Raw genomic sequence first — 19469 nt, forward strand, 5'->3', positions numbered from 1 at the left:
TTATTTTTAATATACTTACATAGTGGTCCCTGCTAACAAGATTAATATAAAGGTGGTCCCGGACTAAGAAAAGGTTGGGAACCCGTCCTCTAAGACATTTGTGAGCTAGTCTTACAATCAATGACATTTAAAAAGACAATATTATGTAATAATACCTACATTAATCATTAAGTTTTTAAGATATATAATCTAATGCATTTCCGATATTACAGTTCCATTATAAATGTAATTATTGTTCAGAGAATCAAGAATAAAATTGTTATATTATTAAAACTACCATTACTGTATTTAAAGAAAATATATGTGTCAAATTGTAATTAAAATTATATGTAAAGGTTGTGTATTGATACTAAATAGATGTATTTAATTTTAAAATATACTTGTAGTTATTAGTTATTGTATAAAGAATTTAGTAGTAATTTATTGTTTTTATAAGTTCTTTTTATTATGTGGTAGTAATGTTCATAGCTGAGTTGATTTGAAAATCTAATAAACTATTAAGTTTTGGTTCTAAAATTAAAAAGTAAATTTAGTTTTCTGTTAAAAAAATTTAAGCAGTTTGACCGTTTTTGTAAAAAATATAGGCTATTTAGATGTTACTCTGCCTACGCCTTTGAGGACGAATTTGTAAAGAACCTTCCAGAACAAGAATGTTATATATTATGCCACAACTTTGTGTTACTTTGTGATTGTAATGTTGTTACTCAGTAAGAAATGCTCAATAAAACCTATCTTATGTTGTTCTCAGGACAAACTAAGTCAAAATATTTTAGTACTTAATAGATTTTATTATCCAAATAATAGTTTTTATATTTATTTATTATATAAGTGTGAAATGTAAATAAATCGGTTTACGCTTTCGCGTTATAAATATTTATTATCGAAATCAGCCAAAATTATTTCTCCCAAATAAAGATTAACTATAAACTTAAATTATACAATCAAATACGAAAACTTGGCAAACCCAGTCGACATTAATAAACGATTCATGAGTAGTGAGTTGCACCGAGCACATACAGACGACAGCACGCCGCTGTGACACCTCTCGTCTCGCACCGCACATCAATGTATACAGCATATCAACTATATCTTCATGATTTATATAATATAGGCCTCTAAAATGGAAAACCACTGCAACATTAAAGCGAAATATATAAGCTATCCTGCCAACCTCTTAGAGCAGTTCTCAATTTTAATTTACATAAAAATATATATCCATAACATGCTCGTATATTGATGTGCAGTGGTGACAACACAGCACAAGAGATGTCACAAGTAATGGAGAGTGCGCGAGGTCGCCGTACGTCCAACCAACATCGCAACACTATCGGCCAACTGTCGAACATATACACTTGTATATACTAAAATATATGTCAATAAAATATACCTATAATAGTTCTACTACATTACAACTCGAATATTTACAGTAGGCCATTTAACAGTAACGTTCGCTCACAGAATAACTTTCATGCAACAAGTAATACACATTTTTAGCAGAATGTTAAACTTTAAAATTGGTTAGTAACCTCTACTGATACATAACGTTAATTTGGAACAACATTAACATATTTTTTTTTTATTACCGTCACAAAAGTAGTTCCACGAACGAATCGCAACACTCGACGGGTGGCCGACAATATTCCGACGCGCCTTAGACACCAATAATGATATAACCGAACCGGGCAACTATGATATTTAATAAAAAATTAATATGTTTAAGCAATAATTAATCTAGTGTTATACAATGTATTATACAACAACAAATCGGGCCGAGTGCTCACCGGGCGACCAACAACTCTCATATAAGTGTCCGCGGCGGCGAGTGACGCGGACTGCACATCGTATCACTTTACATCTGGCAGTCTTTTGTTTACAATACAGATACTTTCCTGTACCGACAGTACTACATTATGAAAGTATTTACAAAAGACAACGTAACAAGGAACTCAAAAGAGTCCGCAGTATAACAACAAGGGAAGGGAACGAGTCCGCGTCACCCGTCGCGCGCGGCTATATCATAACTCTTTTTATACTTTTATAGTCCAGGAACGGAAGGTCATTAGGAATATCGTTACAGTTTACAAATATATGCATTTGAGATTTACATTATAGAAAAATGCTACAACATTACGCGGACTCACTAGCGATTCTCTTTTAAAATAATTAGGATTTACGATTTCAGCTCGCCGGGGACGTCTCGTTCGTCCGCGGGTCGAGCGGCTCCCCCGGACCGAGCGCGGTCCCGGCGCCGCTGGACCCGGCGGCGACGGACGCGAGCGAAGCACCTCGGCCCCGACGAAGCGCCTCGACGCCACTAGACGCGAGCGACTCTAGAGCGGGCACGTATTTTTTTGCGATTTTCACTCGTATTTTAACTAGAAAAAGAAAAGGGCACACACAGCGGGCGGAGCGGGCGGAGGGTCGTCGAACATTTAGACCTTACGGGTAGGCGGCGCTAGATGCGCGGCAGCTTGGGCTGCGCCACGCGCGCGGCGGGGGCCAGCGCCGGCGCCGCGCGGTAGTCGTAGGCGCAGCCGTGCACCTCGGCGTAGCGGTGCGGCGCGCAGTACGCGCCCCCGCAGCGGCAGCGGTGCAGCGTGGCGATGCTCAGGCGCTTGCGGCACAGCCCGCAGCGCGACCGGGCCTTGCGCGGCGCCGCGCCCGCCCCCGCCGCGCCAGCCTCGGGCGCCGGCGCCGGGGTCACTGCCGGCGCGAGCGGCGCGGGCGGCGGCACGTCGTCCTCGGCCGCCACGGACACGTCCAGCCCGGAGTCGCTCAGGTGCAGGTGCGAGCGGTTGCGATGTCGACTCAGGGCAGGCAGGATGCGGCTGGAATATTGTAAATAAAATAATATATTATTTTGATTTTATTAAATTATTTATGTAATATTAGATATTTTAGGAAGACGAGGCTGTATGAGTATTGTTTCCTTTGCCTGCTTCAACGGAGGCAAAAGAAATAAACGCTAATTTTTTTTGTGTTTATTTTCTTGAACATCATTATTATTCTGTTTTCGTATTATTAATGTATTTTTATTTTCAATAAAACGACTTTACGTAGACTATAATTATTATAATTTATGAAATTAATACCTAACATGATTATTTGTTATCCACTATGTAATGTAATTAAAATTAAATATACACAATTATTGCAAGTAAAATTAATATTACAGAAAAAAAATCAGAAGGTTTTTTTTCATATTTAGTTTTAATATCACGTTTTTGATACTCAGTAGATCGTGATTCTCTGTCGGATTGCTGCCAGTTTTCTAACGAGTAGTTCGATAACAATGTATGGCACTCGATAGCGTGACGTGAGTATCAAGTGTATAGAATCGAGCTACACGGACTTGTCCGATGTATGATTAAGCCAATAGGCGGTCGATGTTTCATATTCTGTATACAATGGCTATATTGTGTATCTCTTTGTGTACGGAGTTCGTTTATTAAGTTGCGATAGCATAAAATCGTAATTCGTAGCAGGTAACATGTAAATCGCTGCAGTCGATGAGAGCACTGACCTGTTCCTCTTGAGTTTCTCGAGGTCGGAGGTGGAGGAGGAGAACAGCGCGTCGGACAGCGGCGCGGGGCGGCGGGGCGGGGCCGGCGCGCGCACGTGCAGCGACGACGCCGAGTGCGAGTGCGCGCCGCCCGCCACGCCGCCGACCCCCCCCGCCCCCGCCGCGCCCGCCGCGCAGCGCGCGCCGAACGAGCGCCACGCGCCGCCCGCGCCGCTGCCGCCTTCACCGCACACCACTGGACCTGCACGGGGATACACATTGTATACTCACTCCAAGACCCTTCCCATCAACAATAATAATGAATACTCATAAAAATTCCTTACTCCTACTCATGTACAACCAGTATAAATTTATACCACAAACACCGTTTAGAAACGACATCTATCTAAACCTACAACTACAACCACACCGACAAGACTTTCTCTGTAGTGTCCAAGAGTGTGTACAATACACAGGTACATTCTCTATTCCCCCATTCTCGTCCCATTGAAGCGGATATCCAACACATCCAGTAAAACGTCAGGCACAAGACCGGCAACTTTACACACTCTCAGAAACATAAAAATCTTCAACCTCAACTTCTTAACTCAGCACAATCTCTTAATAAATCAATTCGCTCACCATATTCAGCAGTAGGTATAGGCGCCAAGCTCTTAGCGGCCAACTGTGGGGAGTCCTGCCTCAGATGGCACTCATCACTGTCCAAGCACTCCTCCAATATCGCAGCCTCTTCGTCTCTCGCGTCCCTCCGCCCTTTCACTAGTATAGAGCCGGCTAATGCGTCGGACAACTTGATCCTCTCATTGTCAGCACTCTCCTGCACCGACTGGTCGGAGTCGGCCCTCGTGCCGATAGGCGGCAGCAGCGTGTAGCGGTCGGTGAAGGAGCAGTCGTAGTCATATCGGGTGTAGTTGCCGTCGTACAGCGGCGCGAACGTGTCCTCCGCGTCGCTGTACGGCGCGTACGAACGATCGAAGCCGTCTGAAGGACCTTCGTCTAACAAACTAGGGACGGATAGAGTTTCTTCGGACCTTGTTTTCTGTATATCCACTTTGTCACCTGGAATCATTTAATAAGAATTTTATATTAAATGCTTTTATACTAGCATTTTAGAAGTTCTGCTTCAGTAAGTTCGCAAACATTTGGATGATATAGAACGGGCGTTGCTTTTGAAGGCCATAGACTGTCTAATATGTCAAAATATTCTATGAGGTGAAGTAGTGAGATGTACTCACCAGTCCTTGAGTGCCTGGTGCGCTGCACGTAGAGGCTCTCCATGCGGCGGCGCAGCTCCATCATCTTGCCCATGGTGAGCTCGTTGTCGTGCAGCGAGCCCGCGCCGGCCTCCCCGCGCTCCCCCCGCTCGGCGCGGGAGCTGGGGCCCGCCTCGCGCTCGGATAGCTGCGACAACGACGTCGATGCCGATGTGTCTGGAAACACACACGGTACAGCATAACAACAATCTGAACGGCAATTTTCCATTAATTATGTTACGTTCTACATTTATAGCAATTGAAAAATTGATCTGTGAGGGTACTGCAATGTTTTGTGTTATTTATTCATGGTAATCTTTTAAAGAACAATCTAAATTATCTATAGTACTCAGAGTATAGTGTGCTTACATTTGTTGGGGTGCAGCGGCGAGTATGTACCGTCATGGTTCTCTTTGACCCGCAGCATGTTGACTCGCTCGCCGTCGCGGAACACGAGCACTGTCACCTTGCAGCCACTGCCGCCCCATTCTGTGTCGTCTCTAAAATATAACAATAAAATAACATCTTAAATGAAAGATTCTCATCAATGACGCCATCGATAAAACTGAAAAACATAAAAGAAAATTCAAGAGTTGTTTAGAATTGTGTACGCTAAGGTACGCTTGCCATTTGCTCTTTGCTCTTAGACTAGATTAAACGTTCCTAATAAAGAACAAGTTATGAAAATTAAACTTTGAGATTAAGGTATTACGTAACTGAATTCTGTCAAAATATTCAGTTTAGTTTTTTTATTGCCTAGTGAAAGTTAATCGTTGTGTTTTACAAATAATTATTGATTATTAATACACTTCCTGCGGCGTTTCACTTACAAATTTAGGTTTTGATTAGTTTATTCCGATAGTATGTTGCCAAAGGCGCAGGTAAGTTGAACTATTATTATTTTGATATTTTCTTATGCAATTTCAAAAGTAGTTTCGGACTTTTGAATCCTTATAGCATGTAAACTACCCCACTACGCGAAACTGTCATCTGTCCATATAATAAATATTTTTCTGTACGCGGGCAAAGCTTGAATGAATCTGAGCAGAGGTTTTGTTACTGATTTTAAGATATTTAATCCAGTTAGATGTTATTAGATGATAAAGTGACGTGTTGTACGATTTTTTGTGTGAATACATATTAGGACTGTAAAGTTGTGTAAGGTCTTTATTGGTCAACTAGCTGACCAGCGCAGCTCCGCTCACACTTTCTTGTTTTTATTTGATACCGCGCAATTTCAAATTTATTCACCTTTTACACCTCCTCTGGACATCCACAAATAATTCCAGACCAAAATTAGCCAAATCGGTCCAGCCGTTCACGAGTTTTAGACTAACTAACGAGACTAACGAACAGCAATTCATTTTTATATAGATAGATAGATAGATATAGTGTAATGTACCTATTAGTTTCGAGTAGCCTCTCGATGTCCCTCCAAGGTTCAGCGTTGGGGGGCGGAGGCAGGCGGCGCGTGGAGATGGGTCCGCCGCGCATGCCCAGCACCAGCCGCAGCCGCGCGCCGTCGCTGATGGCGTGCTCCCGCAGCGACGACGCATCGTCCAGCTCCTTCAGGTTGTACAGCAAGTGCTGCTGGGACACTGGGATACCTGCAACACCACATAATAAAGTGAAAAACTTGCAATACCTTGAAAATTATTCGTCAAAGATGACATTTTTTTAATGACAACCCCCTTTCTGTTGATCTTGTGTCGCGGGGGACTTTTACAAACAACGGGCACAAAGTACAATCAGACCCAAACCAGTTATTTGGGGATCGCATAAATATTTTTTCCGTGTGGGAATTGAACCCGACCTCCCGAGGCAATGGTAGCGGCGTGGCGACCTAAACCACTGCGCCTCGGAGGCAGTCTTGATGCAGACATATTACTTTTGTTTATGTAAAACTCTAATCCCTGGATTTTACAGTTAATATTGGAGCCGGTAGGGGGCGCTAATGTCGAGGTTTAATTAAACCGGGCCACTGAACAACGGTTACAAGTTACAGAATTCCTAAAATTGTCTCCAATGACCATGTCATTGGCACAGTTTTTTCAATACTCAGGTACATTACGGACCAAAGTATAGTAATTATAACTAACAATAGTGACCTGGATGCTTGGTAGCCATACATAGTGAATGACAAGGAAGGATAAAGGATCAATGCCCTGTGTGAGCCTCATTGCGTAGTCGTCAATCAATAAATAACAAAAAGTAAAACTGTCTAAATTGGAGTATACTAAAATCAATAACAATTTTCTTATCATTTGGAGTTGAAACACATTAAATTTTGTAGTTGTAAGGCTGCTATTAGGTATCTATAAAATCCGTAATTTGAAGTGGATTATCTTTTACTAATTTCTGGAGTTTTCAGCTTAACTCGTGTCCATATTGCATTTCAGAACGTAACGACAGTACCAGCTGACCGATGAAAATCAAATTTCACAAAACATTCAGCTTCAGAATTAAAAATAATCAACTCGTGTATCCGTCGATGTGTTCTTGGAAATTTGCGACGAGTTCATTACATCATTGTCCAAACACGTAGTACCTAGGTGTTACGTACGGTGCCTAACGAATTTGGCAATGAGTTTATAAATCTCCAACATCAGATAAGTGACGCCGAGCAACGCACGCGCAACGTGAATCACGCATAGGGTTGCCAGCTACCAAAATAGAAAGGCCTGACTAGGCATTATATTTAGACAAACTTTTTTTGTTTGTTGTTTACTTCTCTTTGGTTTTGCTGAAAACAGCTTAGTCTTGCTTTTAGCTGTGTTTATCTGTTTACTTAGATTTTGATTGACATATCTAGCAAACCAGTCGAGTCTAGTAAACATCCTGTCGGGTAGTTAGTCCAATATACAGGGTGTCCCAAAACTCAACGATAATCTGAGACCGGATGAAAGGCGAAGTTATACCAGTTCTGGGAAAAATAAAAAAAAAATTCCATATCACTTAGTTCAACAGTAATAGACAATTTTCAAAAAAGTTGAAATTCCACACCCTTGGTCGCATTTTCAAGTCCTGTGATCACCAATGTCACAATTTCGCGGTGTTTTTTTGAATTTCGTGATCTTCAATAAATATGCTATTAACCGTAAAACAAATTAATGCACAAAACATTGTTAGTTTAATAAAAAAAGTTAAGTTTTAGCGAGTCATGATTTTCAAAAATATCGTTAGTTAACTTTGACGCTTCATATTGAAAAAAAAATGTACTAAACTTCCCTTGGCAAGTTATTTCAAAAGTTGGCGCATTTAATCAAGATTTCAAAATGGTGCAACACTTGCCACTTTTCCTGGCATTAAAAATGTTATTTTTATTTAAACGAAGAGTATCCTCGCAGATGGATCGGACGCAGTGGTACAATTTTATGACTTTTTCGTTCCCCCGATCTAAATCCAGTAGATATTTGACTGAAAATGCATAAAAGAAAAAAGTCTATTCGAAATCAATGCGAAATCTATCAGAACTTCGCCAGAAAATTAACACAGTGTCAGAATAAATAAATGCAAGGAATTTTGCTTGACTGGTGAAAAGGTCTTTTGTAAGGCGTTGCAGAGCCTGTATTCGAGCCAGAGGAAAACAATTCGGAATTACTTTTATTTTTTAAGGAAAATAATTAAATAAGAACGATGGTTCGTTCATTGTTTTTTTTTAAATGAGTATTACCTATTATGTTTATTACATTAAATATCGGTTATGGACGGACTCAATTACTTCTTTACTAAAAATAAGTGCTTTCCTCTGGCTCGAATACAGGCTCTGCAACGCCTTACAAAAGACCTTTTCACCAGTCAAGCAAAATTCCTTGCATTTATTTATTCTGACACTGTGTTAATTTTCTGGCGAAGTTCTGATAGATTTCGCATTGATTTCGAATAGACTTTTTTCTTTTATGCATTTTCAGTCAAATATCTACTGGATTTAGATCGGGGGAACGAAAAAGTCATAAAATTGTACCACTGCGTCCGATCCATCTGCGAGGATACTCTTCGTTTAAATAAAAATAACATTTTTAATGCCAGGAAAAGTGGCAAGTGTTGCACCATTTTGAAATCTTGATTAAATGCGCCAACTTTTGAAATAACTTGCCAAGGGAAGTTTAGTACATTTTTTTTTCAATATGAAGCGTCAAAGTTAACTAACGATATTTTTGAAAATCATGACTCGCTAAAACTTAACTTTTTTTATTAAACTAACAATGTTTTGTGCATTAATTTGTTTTACGGTTAATAGCACATTTATTGAAGATCACGAAATTCAAAAAAACACCGCGAAATTGTGACATTGGTGATCACAGGACTTGAAAATGCGACCAAGGGTGTGGAATTTCAACTTTTTTGAAAATTGTCTATTACTGTTGAACTAAGTGATATGGAATTTTTTTTTTATTTTTCCCAGAACTGGTATAACTTCGCCTTTCATCCGGTCTCAGATTATCGTTGAGTTTTGGGACACCCTGTATAAATAGTACCTAGCAACCCTAAGTACAGTTGGATACCCGCCAAAAGAAAAGCATCCTGTCTCTATGGTCCTAATGCTGCTTTCTTTTAGCGACGTTAAAAAATATAAAAACGCGCATGATGGTCAGTGACTAATGTTGTGCTATTTATCTAGACGATTCTATCAATTGAGAATGTCGAATGCTGTCATGATTTCGAGATAAAATATGAGAAAATATTTCAGTGACAGCTGTGTTAAATAGTGAAAGCATATGACCGAAATATTGGCAATGATTGAAAGATTTTATTCACATAAATTAAACATGATGATACTATGATTAACTTAAGAATGGAAGAAAGGAATAAGGTTTTTCCTTTCCTTTTTCCGTTTTCTTAACTGTTAACGTATAATTCAACGAATAATCGTATAATCATTTCCAAGTTGGAGAAACTGTTTTGCTTATAAAGTAGGAGTAAAAATATTTATTCAATTGACAATTACTTAATTCTGAAAATCATTCGTCATCTTCTAGCTGGCCAATGTTATATCGAGTGTTACAACTAATAAACCAACTCGACGCAGTCCTTTTCCTATACATATAGGTACAAATCATTTGCCAATTGTTTAATACAACGTATCAATTGATACCAATTAAAACGTTATTAGCAGTGTGTTAACCTATATATTAATCTGTGCGACACTGTCATTGAAATAACGCTTTAAAAATATACACGACCTCCATGTAAATAACGATTAAGTAATAATCACCCTCAAACGACACAGCAAGCCATGATCCATCATCAAAACACAGGTGGCCAACATCAAAACAAATATTTTCGTATCGACTGCCATTAAACCGAATCTACACGAATTCTGAAAGCGTATAGCAATAAATCAATCGCGATAAAACGATATGAGTCGGAGGGAGCACACACCATATATCTCGAGTAGATCGTTTTGGCAAAACATCAAAGTTGTAAACTCGTTGACCCGAGCGCGTAAAGCCCGCTAGTGTGACCACACCTTAAGAGCCCCAGAATAGCGTCAGCTGTTTGAGCGATGTTTGTAATTAAACAAACGCTCTATGTCGCTTTACGTGACGGCAAGGACGTAATTATAATAAAAATAGAAACGAATATGGTTTTGAGGATATACATAGTGCGGTGATTCCTCCCGCTTACATCACCTGTATTAAAAATAATCTCACTTTTGTAGAGGGCAACCGAACAACTTATACGAAGCGATACTTAAAGCTATCTTCCTCTCTACAAACGAATTATTTTCAGCTGTGTTTCCAAGCTCGTGATCTGGCTTCTACGGACGGGGATCCATCCCAGGTGGGAAGATAAAAATACTATTCCTATCATTAACTAACGGGGCTATTAGGAAACACCTGTTATGGACAAAAAAAAGAGGATTAATTTTTGGTTACAGTGATAGCCGAGTGGTTTCAGTTGGCACCTCCCACGCAAGTGGTCGCAGGTTCGAATCCGAGGCAACACACCAATGACTTTTCGAAGTTATGTGTGTATTAGAAATAATTATCACTTGCTCTAACGGTGAAGGAAAACATCGTGAGGAAACCTTGCATGCCTAAAATTTGTTTAATACATTTATTGAGGGCATGCAAAGTCCCCAACCCGCATTTGGCCAGCGTGGTGGACTCAAGGCCTCGTTTGGGAGGAGACCCTTGCCCTGCAGTGGGACAGACATGGGTTATTAAAAAAAAAAAAAAATAATAATAATACTTTTCTCAATATTTTATAGGTGGGTTTATTCCTTAATAGCAAATTAAAGGATGCGTTGAACAGTCACTTAGGCTGCTCATTAGTGCTCATCTCTCTAGGCAGATTCTACGCATCGAGCCGATACCGATACCCCGAACCACCCCGTAAAGGTAGGTATGGGAATTTTCAGGTAGTTGTTTCGAGTCTAGTTTTACAATGCATCTAAAACGTGATTATTGGCGAAGCTACGATTAATTAATAAAGTAGCAGTTGTCTTTTCATTGTAATAACAGTTGCATCAACAGATAAACAATAATCATGTGTCATATTATAACATCTAGATTATCCTTCAAGTGACTAAACAATAAAAACAGTAGCCCACAATCCAGTATCATGGAAACGGGGCCAGTGCGAATTTACGTTTATTTGTTAGGTCATGAGAATTGAAACCCAGAAAAACAGATTTTGAAATTGCCGTCTTCAATTATATTATTAGTGTGTGTGGGCGAAGCGGTCTCGTGTTAATTGAGATTGACATAAGATATACGATAATATATTACGGTGGAGATTGTTTTAAAGAAACCTATCATAGTCAGAGAAACCTTTGCAACTTTCTATTTATAATTTACGAGCATTATGAACAAGTCTAATGTTAGTACTAAATGTATCTACTCTACTAATAGAAGACTAGACTTCCGTGGAATGGCTTCGGAAGAAACCTGGATATGGAGCCGCTTTATTTCCTTGACGACTCTGTGTCTGCCAATGTCTCTGGCAAAAAATATAATTACAAAATCCTACAGTTGCTTTCAACATCTTACCTCTTTACATTAGTTTTATTATATTATTTAGTACATGTACACAGGCCTTAGCACGAGTTTAGAAATAGCCAGTCTCGGAAAAATAAATAAAATTGTAGGTCACGCAAATACGTCCGGATACTGAATCAATGAACACGAAAAGTCTTACATTCTTCCTTCAGCACGATACCGGGAAAATTCCGGATGCTTGTAGAATGAGTTACACTACAGCTAAGACATTAAGCTGACTTTGCTTCTCTTGCGTGGTGGGTGGTCATCCTAGTGCTAGTTCTACCGTTGTTTAAGCCAAAGGTTTCCCATGATCGGTCCATCGGAAATACCACTATGCGACGAGCTACGGGTTGTTTAACTTTATGATCGTTTATAGACCTGTGAGTGAGGCAAGGGCGAGCCGCGGCTTTTTAAAGTGGATTAAACGATATGAGAGTTTTTTTTTTGAGTTTGAGAATTTAAGAAATGTTCATTACCCGTCTTACGACTTTTCTTTGGTTTCAGACAGACATGACCAATTGCGTTCAACGTTCGGAAAACGAGCAATGGCTTACGCTACCTTTAACGCTGACGTTCATGAAGGTTTACCGGAGATCGAGCTAAGCTGCGTGCTGCAGAAGACCAGTTAGTTCGAAGGAACAGTTTTTAAACCGTGTTATAGGTGGATTAAACAGTTTTGATACCATAACTTAACAATGTATGAAGGAGAGCATTGACGAATATAAGTTATATCTTATACTACAAAACCTTTGTTTTGTTACATGATAACGTGCATTTTGCTGCTTCCCAGAATCTACTAAATGGCGGAAGTACAGTCGAGGAATTGTTATCTAAAGATTAAATAATTTGCAATGCACCTATTCACGTTAGGTATTATATAAATATAATCATTATAAGCAATCAACAACGGCACATTGACGACATATAATTTTTATGGCCAGATAACCACATACCTGAACGAAATTTACTGTAAAAATGTTATTTGTTGATAAAATTATTTGTGTGACTTATTTCATTCTTACTGCTACATTTTACAAGCAAATGCAATACAGACAAACATCATAAGACCAATAGCATTACGAGTATGCCACTCGTTCGTTCGTCGTATGCTTAGTGGTCAACCTAGTGTCAAATTGTTCAAGCCGCATGAAGGCTTTTGACATGGCTTAACAACTGATATCTTATTGAAAACAACCGAGACCGAGATTTTACGTGCCCTCCGCAGCATGGAGGCGCACAGCTCAAATACCACTATGCGGCCACCCATCTATGGAATGGCCGCGCCAAGGTTGCTTAACCCACTGATCGTTTACTGACTAATGAGCTCAAATAGTCGCAAGCGCCTCAGAGAGCCACTTGTAAAATGGTAACTTAAAAAATCTTTGGTCTGAGCAGTTCTTGCTAATTATCCAAAACAAATTATTATTATGTAATAACAGACTAATGAATGAAAGTTCTAGAGATTTGTTATGATAAGTTTGTATACCACAATACTATCAGTGAGACCTAGTTTGGGCTTGATATGTTATTGATATGTGTGCTGCGTACTATGTGGTTCATTATCACTTCCTTTTGATGTCTTGATAACATAATAGGTATTTATAATTCATTGATAATGCGTAATTAGTGATTAATGAACAACAGTAGGTATATTTAACTTTTTTTTTAAATTAATTATCTTATTTTATAACTTTCAAAAGAAGTTCAACTTTTCCTTGTATATTTAGTTATCAAAAAGATATATTTCTATAAATCTAGTAGATATCTTAGATTTCAACTGGACTTATTATGATAATGAAAATAAAAATGGCTAGTAAAAGTGTAAAACACATGTAACATATTTTTTTTGCTACATTATTTTTTAGTAGAACAAAATGAAAGATGACCTCAGAACCAGCTTTACCAAATAAAACATCTCCCAGGTGGATATTTTAACTAAAAACAAGTGACACTTTCTTTGTAAAACAGTTTCATGCACAATAGAGTTAATTTATATTCCATGCAGTGTTGTGTGCAAAACATGGACATTGTTATAGCTGAATCACATTATAACCAGGAAAATAGCAGCTTGGGTATTTCCCAAAATCATTTATCTATAACAGTATTTATTTTACGTAATAAGCATTAAGTTTGGAGAATTATGTATCATAGACAAAAATTTAAAAGAAAAAACAAATTGCTTTAAATAAAAAAAAATATGTTCAATACTTTAAAACTAGACTTTTTGTTTATGAATACAATGGCTGTTTGTATAATGGCTGTCTTAGTTTTTCAAATGCTAAGAGATGTCCTTGTAGAAATTAGGAAGTGCAGATATAAAAGACATCTCAATGTAACTGATAAAAAGTTTTATACAACTTTTTTTTACAAGGTTAAATGAAATATATTTGGCTGATCTTGATGGGGTATTACGAGAAACATACTGTAATAGACATGTACTGAATCTCTATTACAGTACAATTAATTAAAGTTTAACTTGATGTTACTAACAAAACCTTTCTATTTTAATGTATTTATTTAGTTTCTTTATCTTTTGGTCCATGCTAATCTAGGAGCTAAAAAGATGTTATTAGGTAGATATATTATGATTGAATATTTTATCATGTTTAGCTTCTTAGCATTTTATTTTGGAATTATAACATTTAAAATATGTAGTACTGAAAATGATTTATGTGCTAGAAGGATACAAATAGCACAATAATAGATGTGCCTATTATGTTTCTTCTATGTGTAACATAATTCCTACATGTATCAATCAGGACCTTGAACACTGAAAGAGACAATAATGAATGATCAGTTTATATTGCAGCTAAAAATAGCACAGTAACACAATGAAACTTAACAAACTAAGATAAACCACATGACAAACTTCTAGCACTTTCTTATTCATCAACCAAATACTCAGAAAAAAATAATCCTGTTTATTTTTTTAACCTGTGGTCTTAGATTTACTGTCACTTTTAGGCATATAATCATAACCTACACCACTATTTTTTTTTATAGTAACCTGGGCAATATGCCAAAACTGGGTCACCTAGAATTATTTATTTGGGAACATGCATGTGTTGTTGTATGTTTGAGGCCAAACATTGGGTGAATTTTAAAGCAACTACAATTTAAATGTTTACTTAATTAATTAAGTAGAATGTTGTGTAAGTTATTCATGTGATAAATATACTCATGTTAAGTAGCTCCTGCTTTTAATCAGTACAATTACATTATCTATGCCTACTTTGTTTACATTATGTGTTGGCTTGATTCCTTGAACAATAAGTACTCTAATTGAATTACTTACTTACTACATAACTTTAGGTTTCTTTATTATACAGTGTATTGGTAGTAGTAATAATATGTTTTCGATTGTGTACGTAAGTTGGGTTATCAAGTGAGTGTCGTAAGTAACGACGCACAAACACCACATCCTTTGTCGACGTGCATGACGCACGATCAAGCCTACTCTGTCAAATACACAGTTGTGTAATACACGATCACGACCACTACTTACCTTCAACCCTGAATATCTTCGACTTTATGGCAAATATAGTGTCCGTAGGCAACACGGTCATTTCAAATGCTGTTCCAGTGAGGGTCTCCACAAGAACCTCCATCGTAGGCTGACTAGGTCCATCATCCGTATACCCTTTGGATCTATTCGACAGTCTCTCTGGGCATCCATGTTGTGACATTTCACACGCGGTACACAACAATTGACTATCTGCACAACATCGCAGTTCACAGAAATGTTTTCACAAATGTTTCAATAAGACACGGAACACTCGGAACAACCACACGATGACGGAGTTATGTTAAATTGACTGTTACGGACAAATACTGAACATATTTGTAATGATAGTTTGAATTACGCGATACGGGAAAACAAGGGAATTTTTTACTAAGCTTTTATTATTTTGCAACAAAAATAATATTACAGTGAAATAAATTCTTCGTGACAGACGATTATTTTTTTTCTGTTGATTGATGGTGAATGGAATGAGTGAGTCACTCGATCATTCGCATATTCGGAACGTGGAACTTAGCATTGTCTATGAATTTATTTGGATTTGCTCACAAACAATAACTTTAGAGAGCTTGTAGGTCTTTTACAACTTTTGAACAACAAAATAGTTTCTGTATGCTTCCTAAAAGCGTTTGAACGTCTAATCATGTAATTCAATAAATAATGATGAATAAATTAATTAATAACTTGTTGTTTTCAATATTTTGTATCTAGCAACATTGAAATTGAATGAACGGAAACCGTTCAATGTCATCGAGTCGGTCACTGCTCTATGCTCAAAATTTCTTTTCCGTCGTTCTTCGTTCACCGATTCGGAGGTTAGAAACATGGTGCGTAAACTTTTATGAAATAAATATTCTAAAAACACTCAAATTAGTTCAAAATGCTGGCTAAATACGTGAACAAGTGATACGATTGGATTGTTGCTAAATAAACTTCCAGGATTTTGTGGATGCGTGAAATGCACGCGTCACCGTTGTCAAGTTGAGCATGTGGCCTGAAGAGCGCCCGATTTATGTTTTCAGACTCGCAAACGCCGTAATGGAGGACGCGCCAAGCACGGCCGTGGCCACGTTAAGGCCGTGAGGTGCACCAACTGCGCGCGATGCGTGCCTAAGGATAAGGCTATCAAAAAGTTCGTGATCAGGAATATCGTCGAAGCGGCCGCCGTCAGAGATATCAATGAAGCCTCCGTATATGCATGTAAGCAGTTTTCTTGTGAATTTTTATCGAATAATTCATTAAAATTTCAAACAAATCACTCATTTCAATCTGACTAATTACTTAGTGTAAGAAATCAACAAAGCAAATTCATAACCTCTAAAATCTACTACAGTAAATGTCAGTATGAGTAATGTTTTGCTATTTTGCGTTTGATCTATTCTAACCTATAATGATTGACTAACTGGGAGGCAGGTTTGGTTCAAGCTTCTCCTGATGAATCATTAGATATGTAGATGTTGGAGAGATACAATATCAATTCATATTAATGTATCTGATAAAAGCATACCTGAATTATTACCATTTTAAGTCAGTGGATTTAAAGTAGCATTTTAGCTCCATGCCTTCTTCCAATACTAAATGTTGTAGTTTCCTTGAGCAGTATTCCCAGGGTCTGCATGCTTGTGCACTATTTTAATCCTAATTAAGTCAATAATTGTCTGAAAGCTGTACAAAGTGAAAAAATACTATTTTTAATACAAGAATTTTGAAGATAACGAATCAAATCCAGTGAAAAATATCTCAGAAACACATAGGAAATTTATTTTATAGTCAACTAATTATTTGATTTTGTCCGCAGCATTCCAGCTCCCCAAGCTGTATGCAAAGCTCCACTACTGTGTCTCGTGCGCAATCCACAGCAAAGTAGTGCGTAACAGGTCAAAGAAGGACAGGAGGATCCGCACACCACCCAAGAGCACGTACCCTAGGGACATGCAGCGCCCACAGAATGTGCAGAGGAAGTGAGGCGATTCTTAATAAAATATAAGAAAACCCAATTTATTGTTTCATTTTTATAATAGTTTATATTTAACCCTTTGATATACAATTTTAAGTGTCTTCCTACCTGCTTTTATGTTCAGCTTCTGAGGCAGTTTTAGCAGTAGTTATCTATTCTAACTGTCTTGTTTATATCAGCATAATCACTATTGAATAGTTTAACTACCGCTAAATGTTCCTCAGAAACGGGGGGTAGACATGTACATGTTAAAGCAGGTGGAATAATGGTAGTCATCAAACATTATAGTCGATCTGGGTAACTTAGATTCATTTGGGTAACATTGACAGTGGGAACATGAACTATTTTCGATATTTTTTTCATACGAAACCAACAATTATTGATAAAAGTTTATTTTAGTTTTGCAAACTTTTATTAATTGTTTTGGTTTCATATGAAAAAATAATGAATTAAAGTTACCCAGATTGACTTTACACCAAACAGTGTTATGCACCTGTTCCAAGTTGTTCGAGTTATGGTGAATGGCAGTTGCTAGGCGAGATAGAATGTGATTGCGATCCTTGTAGAATTAGTCAGTGTAGTCTACAAACAAAATATACCAGGTTCTTAGTATAATTTGGAAATAGCTTTGAACAGGGACTTTGTAGTCTTCAGGTTGAGTAGCATGATAAAGATTTTTAGGCACGCTTCCGACGAAGGCATGTATCTGGAATGATTGGGCAAGGCAAAACCCCAATTTGACAGTATTCCTCACGTGAAGACTACTACCGAACAGTAGGCACAGCATTGCAGGTCAAGTCCGTCATTGTACAACCCAGCCACAGAGTAGGTACCTAATAATTTTATTTACCGTGGCATCCTGATTCCTGAGGCTTAACCTAAAAGATAGGTACTGTCCAGAAATTACGGTAGGCGTTATGAAACATTAGTTACTAGCATGAAACTATACGGAGTGAGTTGAAATCCGTGTACCCGAGCTGACTGCCTAGACGATTGCTGCGTAACAAGTTACATTAGGTAGGCATGATAACACCGATAAGAAAGCATTGGCATTCTTCGCTTGCAACGTTGCTACCACAACTGTTTAAGTTTAGGGTCCAGGTAGACGTGGTTTGTGGTGGCAACCTAAGCTCACCTCTGCATGCCAAAGTACTCTTGCCCTGCCGAAGACATACGTTGAACCTTATCAATCAATGAGTGCTTATTTCTAGGTTGAACAGAACGTAAAACAAAACAACTTGAGCGTAGGTAGTTGTCTAGTTGAACGTCTGCGTTGTCGGAAGAACAACCAATTAACGGAAACTCAGATTCATAGAAACCGACCAACGGTGCACGACTTTGTTTATAGTTCCAAAATGTGTGCACAATGTACCTTCAATTCTAATACCGGAGCAGAGAATTCCCGAGGCACGGAGTTCCACATACTAACTCCGCAATTTTCTATGTATTTCTTGACAGAAAAACAACTTTTGACCTGACCCGGGATTGCAACCTGATACCCCTGCGTGGCAGTGGTATACAGTATCGACCGCGCCACATATTCGTAGGTATCCAGTAACTTCACAATGAAATTGTAAGTAGAGCGTTCTGTATAGTACACGCAAAAAGCTGTCTGAGTATTAGTAATAGCTGACCCGCGCAACTTCGCTTGCGTCACTTAAGAGAATAAGTCAAAATTTTCCCCGTTTTTGTAACATTTTTCGTTGCTACTCCGCTCCTGATTACTGTAGCGTGATGTTATATAGCCTATAGCCTTCCTCGATAATTGGGCTATCTAACACTGAAAGAATTTTTCAAATCGGTCCAGTAGTTCCTGAGATTAGCGCGTTCAAACAAACAAATAAACTCCTCAGCTTTAAAATATTAGTATAGATATGCCGCTGCGTTGTTTGACCCCTGGTCTTCATAGCTCATCAAAATGGGTTCAACAATTCAATCTAGAAAACATTAAGAACCAGCCGAGTTGTGTAGTGTCGCTCGCGTATTAAGTTCTGTCTTCTGTCCCCTATATTTTACTTTTCATAAAATCCGGAACTAAAATTTTATTGCCATGCAAAATTCCACTATGGCTAAGTACCTATGTAGGAAGGTGGATGGATCGTGGCATTGTTTGATGTTTAACCTATTGAAAACTAGTTGACCCGCACAACTTCGCTTGCGTCCAATAAGGGAGAATGGATGAAATTTTTCCCCCTTTTTGTAACCTTTTTTTTATGGTACTCTGCTCCTT

At 38.3% G+C, this 19469-nt stretch overlaps 2 protein-coding genes across 2 annotated transcripts; one reads left to right on the plus strand and one right to left on the minus strand.

Moving 5' to 3' along the window:
* Positions 1-850: 850 nt before the first annotated feature.
* On the minus strand, positions 851-15753 carry LOC142979516 (uncharacterized). The gene is made up of 7 exons (XM_076124456.1): positions 15268-15753; positions 6179-6383; positions 5146-5276; positions 4759-4953; positions 4145-4582; positions 3524-3764; positions 851-2828 (listed from the first exon to the last, which is right to left on the minus strand). Exons 1-7 carry the CDS (start codon positions 15446-15448, stop codon positions 2456-2458), a joined length of 1764 nt encoding a protein of 587 aa, XP_075980571.1. The 5' UTR covers positions 15449-15753; the 3' UTR covers positions 851-2455.
* Positions 15754-15977: 224 nt separating this feature from the next.
* RpS26 (ribosomal protein S26) lies at positions 15978-17279 on the plus strand. Its single transcript, XM_076124365.1, has 3 exons — positions 15978-16109; positions 16305-16482; positions 17081-17279. Exons 1-3 carry the CDS (start codon positions 16107-16109, stop codon positions 17245-17247), a joined length of 348 nt encoding a protein of 115 aa, XP_075980480.1. The 5' UTR covers positions 15978-16106; the 3' UTR covers positions 17248-17279.
* The last annotated feature ends 2190 nt before the right edge of the window (positions 17280-19469 follow it).

The sequence above is a fragment of the Anticarsia gemmatalis genome, chromosome 16 (assembly GCF_050436995.1).
Source record: "Anticarsia gemmatalis isolate Benzon Research Colony breed Stoneville strain chromosome 16, ilAntGemm2 primary, whole genome shotgun sequence".
NCBI lineage: Eukaryota > Metazoa > Arthropoda > Insecta > Lepidoptera > Erebidae > Anticarsia > Anticarsia gemmatalis.